The 11,535-nt window shown below is 42.1% G+C and overlaps 1 protein-coding gene across 1 annotated transcript in view; it reads left to right on the top strand.

The window, feature by feature from the left end:
* The window catches only part of LOC102290473 (zinc finger SWIM domain-containing protein 6), a 48,891-nt gene that overhangs the window by 21,575 nt on the left and 15,781 nt on the right, over positions 1–11,535 (top strand). Inside the window, exons 2-6 of the mRNA XM_005918963.3 lie at positions 4,199–4,555; positions 6,074–6,222; positions 7,814–7,964; positions 9,498–9,677; positions 11,345–11,515. Coding sequence (XP_005919025.1) covers positions 4,199–4,555; positions 6,074–6,222; positions 7,814–7,964; positions 9,498–9,677; positions 11,345–11,515 — 1,008 coding nt within the window. The remainder of the gene's footprint in view (positions 1–4,198; positions 4,556–6,073; positions 6,223–7,813; positions 7,965–9,497; positions 9,678–11,344; positions 11,516–11,535) is intronic.

Raw genomic sequence — 11,535 nt, forward strand, 5'->3', positions numbered from 1 at the left:
CACACACACACACACACACACACACACACACACACACACACACACACACACACACTCATTCTCACTCACTCTTTCACACACTGTCATTGCCTGCTTCCTCTGTGTTTTGGGCCAAGTGTGATTTCACCAGGGCGGTCAGAAGGGGTTTCTAGGGCAACCTCACAGAGGCCTTGTTCTAAAAATGGCCGCCATGGTTACTTTGAAAGCCAACACTGGCCTCTTGAACATGCACAGAAAAGAGCCCTGAGTACCACTTGGGGAGGAAAGCTGGGTGGACTGGGTGAGGGGGAAACCAGGCTCTTTAATAGCTAGCACATGAGACATTGAAGGTTTCATACCCACCCAACCAGGAGTCAGGGGAGGTGTGTTTGTGTGTGTGTGTGTGTGTGTGTGTGCTAGTGCGTGTATCTAAACAGTAATATCCCTGTACTCAGCGCTTGGCTAAATTAAAAGGGCATTTTTGGCGTGGGGGGCAGGTTTTGGTGCCCAGACGATTGGACGGGGAAAGGCGAAACTCATTACCTACCCATCTGTCAGAGAGTGAGAGAGAAAGAGCTGTGGGAATGTGGATGGATGAAAAGGGCTTGGAAGGGGAGAGAGTGAGAATGCCTATTAAAGCAAGGGAAACACGACAGAATTTAGCTTTTTAAATACGCAAGTCTTTTATCGCTGTTCAGTGTTTTATACTCCATGTGTTCTGAATCCAAAAAGTATCCCTGTTCATTTTCTCTATGAGAAAGAAAAATAGTTTTGGTTTTTAAAGTGCAGCTGGTTTTACAACCGTGTGTGTGTGTGTGTGTGTGTGTGCAATTGTATCAAAGGTTCATTTTTTTTGGGCTCTCTAAGCCCCACATGTTTTTGATGTTCTCTCTTTCTCCCCCCTCTGTGGACCAGGGGCCACTCTCGAAACACAAGCTTGACATCCGCGCACACGCACACACACGCACGTACCGACAGACTAAATGTAGCAGCAAGAGTTACAAACCTTTGCTCATTTGTATGTTTTTTTTTTTTGTTTTTTTTTTTTACAGCTTAATAAGCTAGCTTTCTGCTCTACAACCAGATGCACCATGTCAGCGTTTTTGTCTAGTTTAAGATTGTCTCAGTGCTGGAGTCTCCCACAGCTGGAGACATATAGGCTTTGATCACTGCAGATGCGAGTGGCTGCCATATTTGATCCACACTCAATCTACTGTGGATATTGTTAACAAACATGTGTTTCCTCTGCCAGCTGGCTTTCAGAATGGAAACGCATATCTCCATGGCAGTGTTGTGCAGTGTTAGGTTTTTGCAGCCAGCATTTCTTAGTTTGCAGATAATGCTAAGCGAAAGGGTAAATATCATAATTCATTGCTCTTTCTGTTTTACAAACTCCAATTACATTCATGCTGATAGAGCTTTTTGAATGTTGTATTGATAGATTTATATTAGGCATCCGTCTCATAAAACCAATAGCAACTATTCTCATCCAAGGGAACAAGCATTAAATGGACACAAATGCTCAACTAATCCAAAAGAGGGGGGGGGGGGATTCAAAGCAATTTAAGAATGGAGGGGCCTGAAGAGGCTTGAGAAGAAAAGTTAACTGCTAACTGAAGTTAATGGATGTGAAGCAGAAAACAGACAGTCAAAATAAATAGGAACACATAGTTTATTCACAGTTTAGATAAACACGTGAAGTGGTTATCTGAAGTTTACTCAAAGTAAAGCTAGAAGTTAAGTTTGTTAACTAAAAATATAGATAAAGAAATAAAATTGTTAGTTAAGCAACAATAATTTAAATTGGCTTGTAATTTAAATTGTTAGCTAACTGTTAAAATGATTATTTTCACTATTTCAACTGTTAAACTATAACTAAACCGTTTAAAGTGGTTTAAAATGATTACCCAAATGCATGCCTTGTAAGTGAAATTGTTAGCTAACTGTTAAAACAAATAAAAGTCAAAGTATGCTATGCTAAGTATGCTATTCAATGCTAAATTAATAAAAAGTTTGAAATTAATAGTTTAAAAAATTGGTTGAAATTGAAATTGTTTCCTTAATGTATTAACAGCTTAAATATTGAGAAAAGTATCCACAGTTTGTTAGCTAATTGTTAACTAAAAATAATGAATAAACATTTAAATTAGCTCAGTAAAATTTTAAATGAAGACTCTGAAATGAGAAGCTAATGGTATGGCTTGCTACTGAAATATTTAGCCAGATGTATTGATTAACAGTTGAAATGGTGAGATAAAAGTGAAATAAACAAACTAAAATGTCTGGATAAAATGAATTAAGAGTTTTAAATGACTAGCTGAAAGCATACCATGTCATTAAAATAGTAACTATTGAAAGGATATAAATGTATAAATAAATGCTTGAAATTGTTGGCTAAAAAGAAGGAATAAACCAATGAAAGTGGTCACCAAGTATGAAATGCTATCAGATGCAGGACTAACTAAAACTTGTTGGCAAAAACTGTAAGACAACAGCTATTGACAGCCGTGTGATATGCAAGATATTTAAATGAAGTTTCCAACTATGCTTTTCTAGAAGCTGCTTTAGGGACAATGCTGACATTTCACATTATCACTATTTTAGTCACCCGCTTTCTTATTCCACTCATTGAGGACAAAGAAAGAAGGGTGTCTATTTTGACCTCTGTTTAGCTTTCCTGAATAATCCTCCACTCATTTCCATCTATATCCTATAAAATATTCAACTCCTGCCCCTCCCTTCATACCAAATATAGAGCCCCAGAAAACACTTTGATATATGCGTTAATACATGCTTGATATCACATCTATGTATGCGCTCGGTCCTTTGATAAACATATTAAACATATGTATGTCTTTGCATGGTCCACATGAATTTCAGAGTTCTCTCTTGAGCGCATAAATGCATTCATAAGCTACTCCTGGCCTCTGCTAACCACTCCCATTATTAATAAATGCATGATCGCACGCTGTGCCTCAATATGTGTGTGTGTGTGCCCATATGTGTGTCTCTTTCATATGCTCATAAGTGTGTGTTTTAGGCCACTGCTGGGAACCCCCACCTGGTTCATTCATATGTATTCTCGAATAATGACTAGCCACGCCTCTGGATGGTGCAGTCAGGACAAGATCAAACATTATATTCAAATGAGAGCCTGTATAATTCATACTGGAAAAGTCAAGCACGCTGCTCACTTCCTTATCTCTTTCTCAATTCCTTTTGCCGTGGATCAGCAGTTTCCTGCATCTAGATTTCTGTCAGGCCCTTCTACTTTCGCTCACAGTAATGGTAGTAGACTGCAGCTGGTCCTGATCATACTGATAAGAGAACATGGGGCCTTTGGCAGGTGACTGCGGCCGAGTGAGTCTGTTTAACATAACTCCATCCTAAGTTTATTCATTCTTGTAGACAATGTGCGCAGTAGTGTCATTTAATAAAGAGCACACTTGGTGAACTAGCTGCTGTAGTACAAAACGTCTTGTTGCCTCTGTGTGTCTGTAGATCTGTAAACCAAGCAGCAACCTTCTTGACTAAAAACTCAATCCAATGCAGAAGCTTCAAACGCTGTACTACCTCATGTGGCTACCTTAGACTAGCCCTTTTTACTCAAGCGAACCACAGTGAGAAGCATTATCCACAAATAGAGAAAACTTGGAATAGTGGTGAACCTATCCAAGAATGGCCATAATGAGCTCTAAGAGTGCATCGATGATTCATCGAGGAGGTCACAAAAGAACCCAGCGTATGATCTAAAGAACTGCAGGCCTTACTTGTCACAGTTAAGGTCAGCTTTCATGATTCAGCAATACTAACAGTTGTGGTCATTTGTATATTCTTAAATCTGGCTCAAAAGTAACACAGTATTTCATAAAAAGAACAACATACCAACAGTCAAACATGGATGGTGGTAGTGTCATAGTCTGGGACTACAGGACCTGGACCATCTCCAGCTGAGATCTATTAGCATCACCCTAAACAGACCTTTCATGCTTAAAAACCCTCCAAAGTAAACCAATTCTACAAAGAAGAGCGTAAGCACCGTTAACTAGTGGCTGATGGTGGTTATGTCCCTGTATTATATAAGACGTTGCTTAGTTGTCTGCTGTTTCTGTAGCTTGGCTTGTTGTTTTAGTTGCAAAGACAAATAGAAAACAATGAAGGATTTAACAAAAACGTTCCTAAAACAAAGCACGTTCTCTTTTGTTTCTAACATTTTCAGGCTTCCACCTGAGCGGCACAGTGACGGACCCCGCCACCCCCTCGTCACCGGAGCTCATTTGCAGCGTCAGCGTGAGCTTTGATCGTTGCAAGATCACGGCGGTAACGTGCACTTGTGGAAACAAGGACATCTTCTATTGCGCCCATGTAGTGGCGCTGTCGCTTTACAGAGTACGGAAACCGGAACAGGTCAAGCTGCACCTGCCCATCTCGGAAACCCTCTTCCAGATGAGCAGAGACCAGCTGCAGAAGTTCGTCCAGTATCTGATATCAGTCCACCACACTGAGGTTCTGCCTACTGCGCAGAAACTGGCAGACGAGATTCTGTCACAGAACTCTGAGATCAATCAGGTCCACGGTGAGGAAACCTGTGTGTTAGTGTCTTTGTGAGGTAATGGGCATGTTTAAGATCGCATGTGGGTTTTAACAGCCTCTACGTGCGCACGTATTGACTGCGAGGGGAAGGTGAAGTGTGGCGAGATCAATGTTACTCATTAATAAGAGCCAGACAGCAAGCAGAGATTCTGTGGCTGCAATCAACACTATAGAGCTCTTCTTTACCTCTGAGAGAGAGAGAGATATAACAATGCAGAGATACAGATCAAGAGGTTACTAGACAGATTTGTTTATCTCTTGTTATCAATGCTGTACTTACTGCTTACCCAGAAGAGGTAAGCAGCAAGTACAAATAGAAGGGCAAACAACTCAGGAAGAGAAACCAAGGAAACCAAGAAGCACAAAAAGGCATAAAAGAGTCTGGATGCGTTTTTTTTTTTTTTTTTTGGTCTGTGTGTGTTGCTGCCTTGTAACTGGAGAAGTGATGAAGGAAGCAAAAAAGAAGTTATGGGGAGGTGTCCAAAAATAACGGGACACAGGAAACAGACTTGAGCAAAGGAAACTGAGAAGGAGGGCCAAAAAAAGAAGACGGAGAACAGAAGAGACGGAGTCTTTTGAGAATGAAGAGACCTGTCGATGAGCCATCGATAGCTCTAGAAATGTAAACTAACTCTTGCTAGCAGAGTTACTCCTGTTCAGGTTCTCAGTTTGAGCGTCTCCTCAGCGAGTCTTCGGAAAGACATCTTTAAAACTCAATTTGTTATTGCATGCTTTTAACAAAAATCTATCTCAGTGAAACCAGTTAATTTGCTTAATCGGTAATGCAGTTTAATTATTGAGGGCGGCACTGAAATAATGACGTTATGTTATATTAAAATTAGTTTTATTAAAATGCAATGGTGGCAAGTTTGTCTATTGTTAAGATCAAATAGCTAAATGGCTTTGCTGATGTGTGCTTGGTAATGTTATAGAAACAAAACACCACATTGCTGCCTGCAGTACGAGTAGTGCACTTGCAGGTTGCTGTAGTCATAGGACATAAAGGTGTAGAAAGATGAGTTACATTGTCAGTCTTTTTTTTTTAATTTCGTGGCTATTTATGGAGATATTTTTGATCTTTTTCTTAAAAGGAAGGGCAAATGAACTTGGAAAGAGATGTTTTTTTGGGGTTTTTTTTGTAGACTTAGCTTTTAACTGTGTTTGCTAAGATCAAAGTGCACTGTTTTTGTGCTTTTCATGAACAAAATTAAACTGACTTTCATCTCATTCCCTGGAATATAAAATCTGCACGGGGTTTTATTTGACAAATATATATTCACAAATGTCCTATACCAAAAATGCCATAGTATTAAACTGTTAGCAGTCGGACGTACCGCCCACGGGACATTGGATGGTTTAGGGGACTAATAGGACTGCTAAGGGGTTAATTAGGATAAGAGATAATGAGGGGAAAAAATGTTATGGCCTTATGCACATTTAAGATTTGAAGTGTGTGTGTGTGTGTGTGTGTGTGTGTGTGTGTGTGTGTGTGTGTGTGTAGGGGCCCCGGACCCCACAGCGGGAGCTAGTGTGGATGATGAGAACTGCTGGCACCTGGATGAGGAGCAGGTTCAGGAGCAGGTCAAGCTCTTCCTGTCCCAGGGAGGATACCACGGCTCGGGCAAGCAGCTCAACCTGCTCTTCAGCAAGGTCAAGACCCAGGAACACTCCCACATACACGTACAAAACACACCAGCTCTCATACAGTACATACCAGCCCTGCCAGTCACGGACACGTTCACGTTGCTCTTTTGTCTTTCTCACAAGAACAAACAGCTACTTTGAATAAATATTTTCTCCATAATGTTAGCGCACTTTTATAAGAAGCAGGAGTAAAAACAACATAATACAGAGAGCACATACACTGAACGTCATGCTGGAGCTAATTGCAGGAGGGACGGACACTGTGAGATGAAGAAAGAGAGAGGTATCGGAAGGCGAAAGCTCGCGCTGTATGCTCCTTTGTACCCGTGATTAAATGATTACATGAGAGACGTGCCGTTCGCTCCGTTACCTGGTATTACAGTGGCAGAGCTAGACCAGCATTAATGCGCTGTGTGCTATGTAAAGACTGCAAGCCAAGGCCATTATCATCCAGTCCGCCTGGCTTTTAGAATATCTCTCGGCTTCATGCTCTTTGTTGCCTGTTACATTCATTTCAGTGCGCGCGCACGCCCACTAACAGCCGCGTATATGCTTACACAGACGTGCACGCCCACATCGAGAGTCATGTACGCACTTGCGCTTACGCAGAGCTCCCCTTAAATCTAAAACACACATCCACTGCATTTGAACTTTTGAATCTACTGCAAGTGTCCATGCGTTTGTGTGTGCGTGAGTGTTGTCTCCGCACATGTTGCAAAGTTGAAATTGACTGTTTTTTGTTTTTCTGGTGTTTCACTGAAAAATCCCCTCCCCTGTCTTTAAAGAAGTAGCCAATCAGATTAATATTTGATATTCCTGCACACCCAAGAGTGTTAATGCCTCCTAGAAGAAGTTGCTGACCACCATAGTTTACAATAAACCAGTCCCTCTTGTGATTAGCGCTTCTCACAAAAAGTGAAGTAGAGAAGAGAAAACTATCACTGCTGTTTATGCACAAAGAAACGCGTTTACTTTTTTCTTCTAGTAACTGATTTTATTGAAGTTGGATTCTCATTCTTTTTAATTTTTTTAATGATGCCATATTGTATGTAATGTAATGAATGGATTTTCTTTGTGACATCTAGTTTTGCAGAATATTAAAACCCCTAAGTGAAATCAGAGAACTATTTAGAAAACATAAATGATTATTCCGTTTCTGTGTCAAGAACTGGATTTAAAAAGCACAGTAAGTATTTAAAACAGCGTTTTAAGGAAACAAAACACGACGAGAATGAGAGGAATTTTGTCATGCGACCATTAAACCTGATTTGACCGTTGACAAGTGCAGTAGCTGCAAGATTAAAATATAAATGTTTGCTGCCACTGTATTTACCTCTATCACCAAGATCAACAGATTACACACAGTAGATATGAAAACATGCCCGGCCATCTTTAAATGTGCTACATGTGTTTTGCGCCATCCCGAGGCATAAAAGTTGTGTTCTTCATTGATTTAAGCCTGCGTACGTGCCATGAATATTTCAGCGCGCACACGATGTTAGAACAACGTGCCGCTCGTGTTATCGCTGCTCTTTGTTCCTCAGCTGCTGTAAACTACATGTGTGCGCGGGCCTGTCCCTCTTGTGTCCTCCTCTAGGTGAGGGAGATGCTGAAGATGCGTGACTCCAACGGAGCGAGGATGTTAACACTGATCACAGAACAGTTCATGGCAGACCCTCGGCTGGCGCTGTGGAGACAGCAGGGCACCACCATGACCGACAAGTACAGACAGCTCTGGGATGAGCTGGGTGAGAGCGAGAAACACACTGCACACGCACATACTGTCCTATAAATGTGCACACACCTCTTTGCCTAGACGGATTTAGCAAAAATCGACACAAAGGTGTTGGTTTTTTTTTTTTGTTTTTGTCCCGCACACACTGACAGCCCAGTCACTTTCTCACTGTGACTGGTGGTGTATAAAAATGTCTTTGTGAATTACAAGCTATTTAATGCATCGTGCTGAAACCCTAAATGTTATAACCTCTGCAGTGTTTTCAGACTCATCTCATTACATATTAAGCTGATGTGACAGAGTGCCGCTCGCCGTGCTCTCGCTCGGCTTGATACATCCTGTAGTTCTCCTGACAGACGTGCTGTACCTACAGCAAAGCACATCCTCACAAGCCGCAAAACCAGCGGGCTCATCACCAGGACAGCAGCCGTGTTGTCTCCGCGTCTTTGTTGTTCTTTCTCTAATGCCTTGGTTGCTGCTGTTGTTGTTGTTGTTTTTGTTGTTGATGATGATGTTCGTTTTCTCCCTTTGGTCTTGTTCTGCACCTTGCGAGGACAACGCAGTGATCTCATCTGTTTCAATCCCACGTATTTTTGGAAGTGTGTGTGTGTGCACGGTCTCTTTGAAGTCCACACTTCAAAACCTTCTTCCCAAGTCCTTATCACTCCCCCTGATGTGTGGTAAATGCTGCCTCTTGGCGCCGCTCTCTTTTTCCCTCTCTCTCTCTCTCTCGCTCTCTCTCCCCCTCGCTCCCTCTTTTGTCTTGCTCCTCTTTGAGTTGCAGCTACTCCTCTCCTCCAGACACAAAGCCTTGCCTCATTCACTTGTCCTCACCCGTGTCTTCTCGTCCACATCATCCGCGCCCCCATTTCATTTTCTCCCCTCACCCCCTCCTTTTTACACTTTCTCTCTGTTCTCCGCCGTGTTTTCTTCTCCCTTCTTATTCTGTCTATGTCCTTGCCTTCGTCCTTCCTCCCAAACTCTGTCTGCACACATATGCATCTGTAGAATACAGTCACACACAGTCTCTCTCTCTCTCACACACACACACACACACATCACACACACAACACACACACACACACACACACACACACACACACACACACACACACACACACACACACACACACACAATGTGAGTGTATACATATCTCTTGGAGTCTGGAGAGTAAAATCCCCGATTGTGCTTGTATCCCCAGAGACATAGCCACTTTTCATATTCTGTTTGTTCCAATTTACTCTAAAATGATGTGTGTGCAGTCAGCGTTGCCTCGGGACTAGTCAAGTTCTCTGTTTTCACAGAGTTTTGTATTCCAGTGCAAGATGGCGGCAGCACGTAAAATGTGCTCCTAAAAGAACAAGAAACAGTGTTAGGGTGTAAAAACAGCCCCGAGCTTTCAATCTCACATGATATCTGTATTAAAGGTATTTTAAATCTCAAAAGACACACTTTATGGCTTTTGTATGACTCATTGCTTACATCACTATTACAAACTGAGAAGTAGGGCAGGTAACTGAAGTGTGTGTTTGTGTGTGTGTCCAGGTGCCCTGTGGATGTGCATCGTACTGAACCCCCACTGTAAACCGGAGCAGAAGTCATCATGGCTGCGCCAGCTGCGCAGATGGAACAGTGTGGACGTTTGCCCCTGGGAGGACGGTAACCACGGCAACGAGCTGCCCAACCTCACCCACTCACTGCCTCAGGGCGCCCATGGCAACCAAGGTAAGACATCGACAGGTTTTGTATGTCTGTCAATAACGTATTTATTGGTCGTGACACGTGTCTGGCAGTTGTAGCAGGTGAGAGGTGAGTCTCGTCACAGCTGTGGCACCTCCAAGATCTGTTGTGCAGGAATGAATAGCGAGCACCCAAAGAACTGTTTTGGCAAATTTCTTTCCCATAGATTTAGTCCATTCAAGGTGGTGCTGTTAGCAACATCACCTGGTCCAAGGTTTGAGTCCAACCTTTGTGTGTTCTCTCCGTGTCTATGTGGCCTCTCTCTGTTCCCATAGTTCAGAAACATGGGGATGGGGCTAGGTTGCTGATTGCTGATTGGCCATAGGTGTGAATATGAGTGCGACTGGATGTCTACCTCTGTATGTTTGCCCGGCGGCCGGCTAATTAATTTTGTTGACCAATAATTACCTTCATTTTTTGTGTAATTCAGACAATAATTACATAGAAATCAAAGCACAAGGACAGAAGATATGCTGAAACGCATTGACGAGATCCAATAAGAACTAATTAATTTGTTCAGAAAGGCAGGAATGTGATCTGTGGTGCAGTGAGGTTAGGTGCACACAATTGATCTGTCCATGAGAAACGGTTCTCTGTTTTTCATGAAAAGACAAAATGTCAAAACTTGGAAGGAAGAGAAAAGTAGGCATATGAACACATTCCACATTAGATGTTAAGGCAAATAAGACGCTTTGTTAAATCGTGTGGAGCAACTCTCACTGGTAAAACCACGACAAAAGTCTACACTTTATTTTTTTTACTGAATCATCTCAAGTTTGCTGTCAAAATGAACACGGCCTTGCCTCTCGCCCCTCCGTGACCCTGATTCGGACAAGGAGAAGAAGATGCTTTCTTTTAACAATCGATTGAAAAATGAACAAGAAAAAAGAAAGTTGTTTTTTTTTTTTAAATCATGATGTCAGCAGAGAAGTTCAATTTCATATTGGTGTGACTCATATTCGGTTTATTTAAAATGAATTAAAAATTGTAAATCAAAGAATTGTTGCCTCACTGTGAAAGGGCTCAGGAGCTTTGGCTACAGGGTGGGCGTATGTGTGTGTTCGCTTATCAGTCTGTCTCTATCCAGTATTTGTCCTAAAAGATAATTTTACACAGGCAGCAATTCCAAGCTAAAAGAGCCACGCATGTGCTGGAGATGAAACAACAGATTTCCATTTTTTTTTTCTTTTTTTTTCCTGTTTGTTTTCATACACATTTTATTTTCTTACAAGATGGACAAAACAAAAGAAACAGAGAAAAACCGCGTCGACGATAAATCTCAACTCAACAACGAGAAGTACAATTCCATACATTAACCCAACAACTGCAAAAACACAATAATTTTCCTGCCCCACATAATTGCTGTGTGAATCCGGTCTGCTGGAGTCGAGAGGAGGCCGCTTAGATTGCTGTTTGCTTTCCGGCTTTAAAACACCACAGCAGATTTTCTGTGGTACACAAGCCAGATCAAGCTGCCAATCTTCCGAGTGATGGTTTTTTGTTTTTTTGGGGGCGGAGCAATTATGCTTATGTCAAAAAATTAAGCTATTGAAATGCTAGGGCTGTCTTTTAAGACAAAAAGAAGTCCACAAATTATCGAGCGTTTGGCTGTTATCCATCTTTTTCTCACCTCACCTTTCCTTCTCCTTCAGAGATGCGCCCCCACAGGACTGTGTTCACACGGGCCATCGAGGCCTGCGACCTGCACTGGCAGGACCGACACCTCCAGCACATCATTGCCAGTGACCTCTACGCCAACTACTGTTACCATGACAACCAGGAGGGTTCTCTCTTCGACTCACGTGGTTGGCCCTTATGGCACGGTGAGTCTGTGTGTGTGTGT

This window comes from Haplochromis burtoni, unplaced genomic scaffold, assembly GCF_018398535.1.
Source record: "Haplochromis burtoni strain Fernald_Lab_line unplaced genomic scaffold, NCSU_Asbu1 Contig_34, whole genome shotgun sequence".
Taxonomy (NCBI): Eukaryota; Metazoa; Chordata; class Actinopteri; order Cichliformes; family Cichlidae; genus Haplochromis; species Haplochromis burtoni.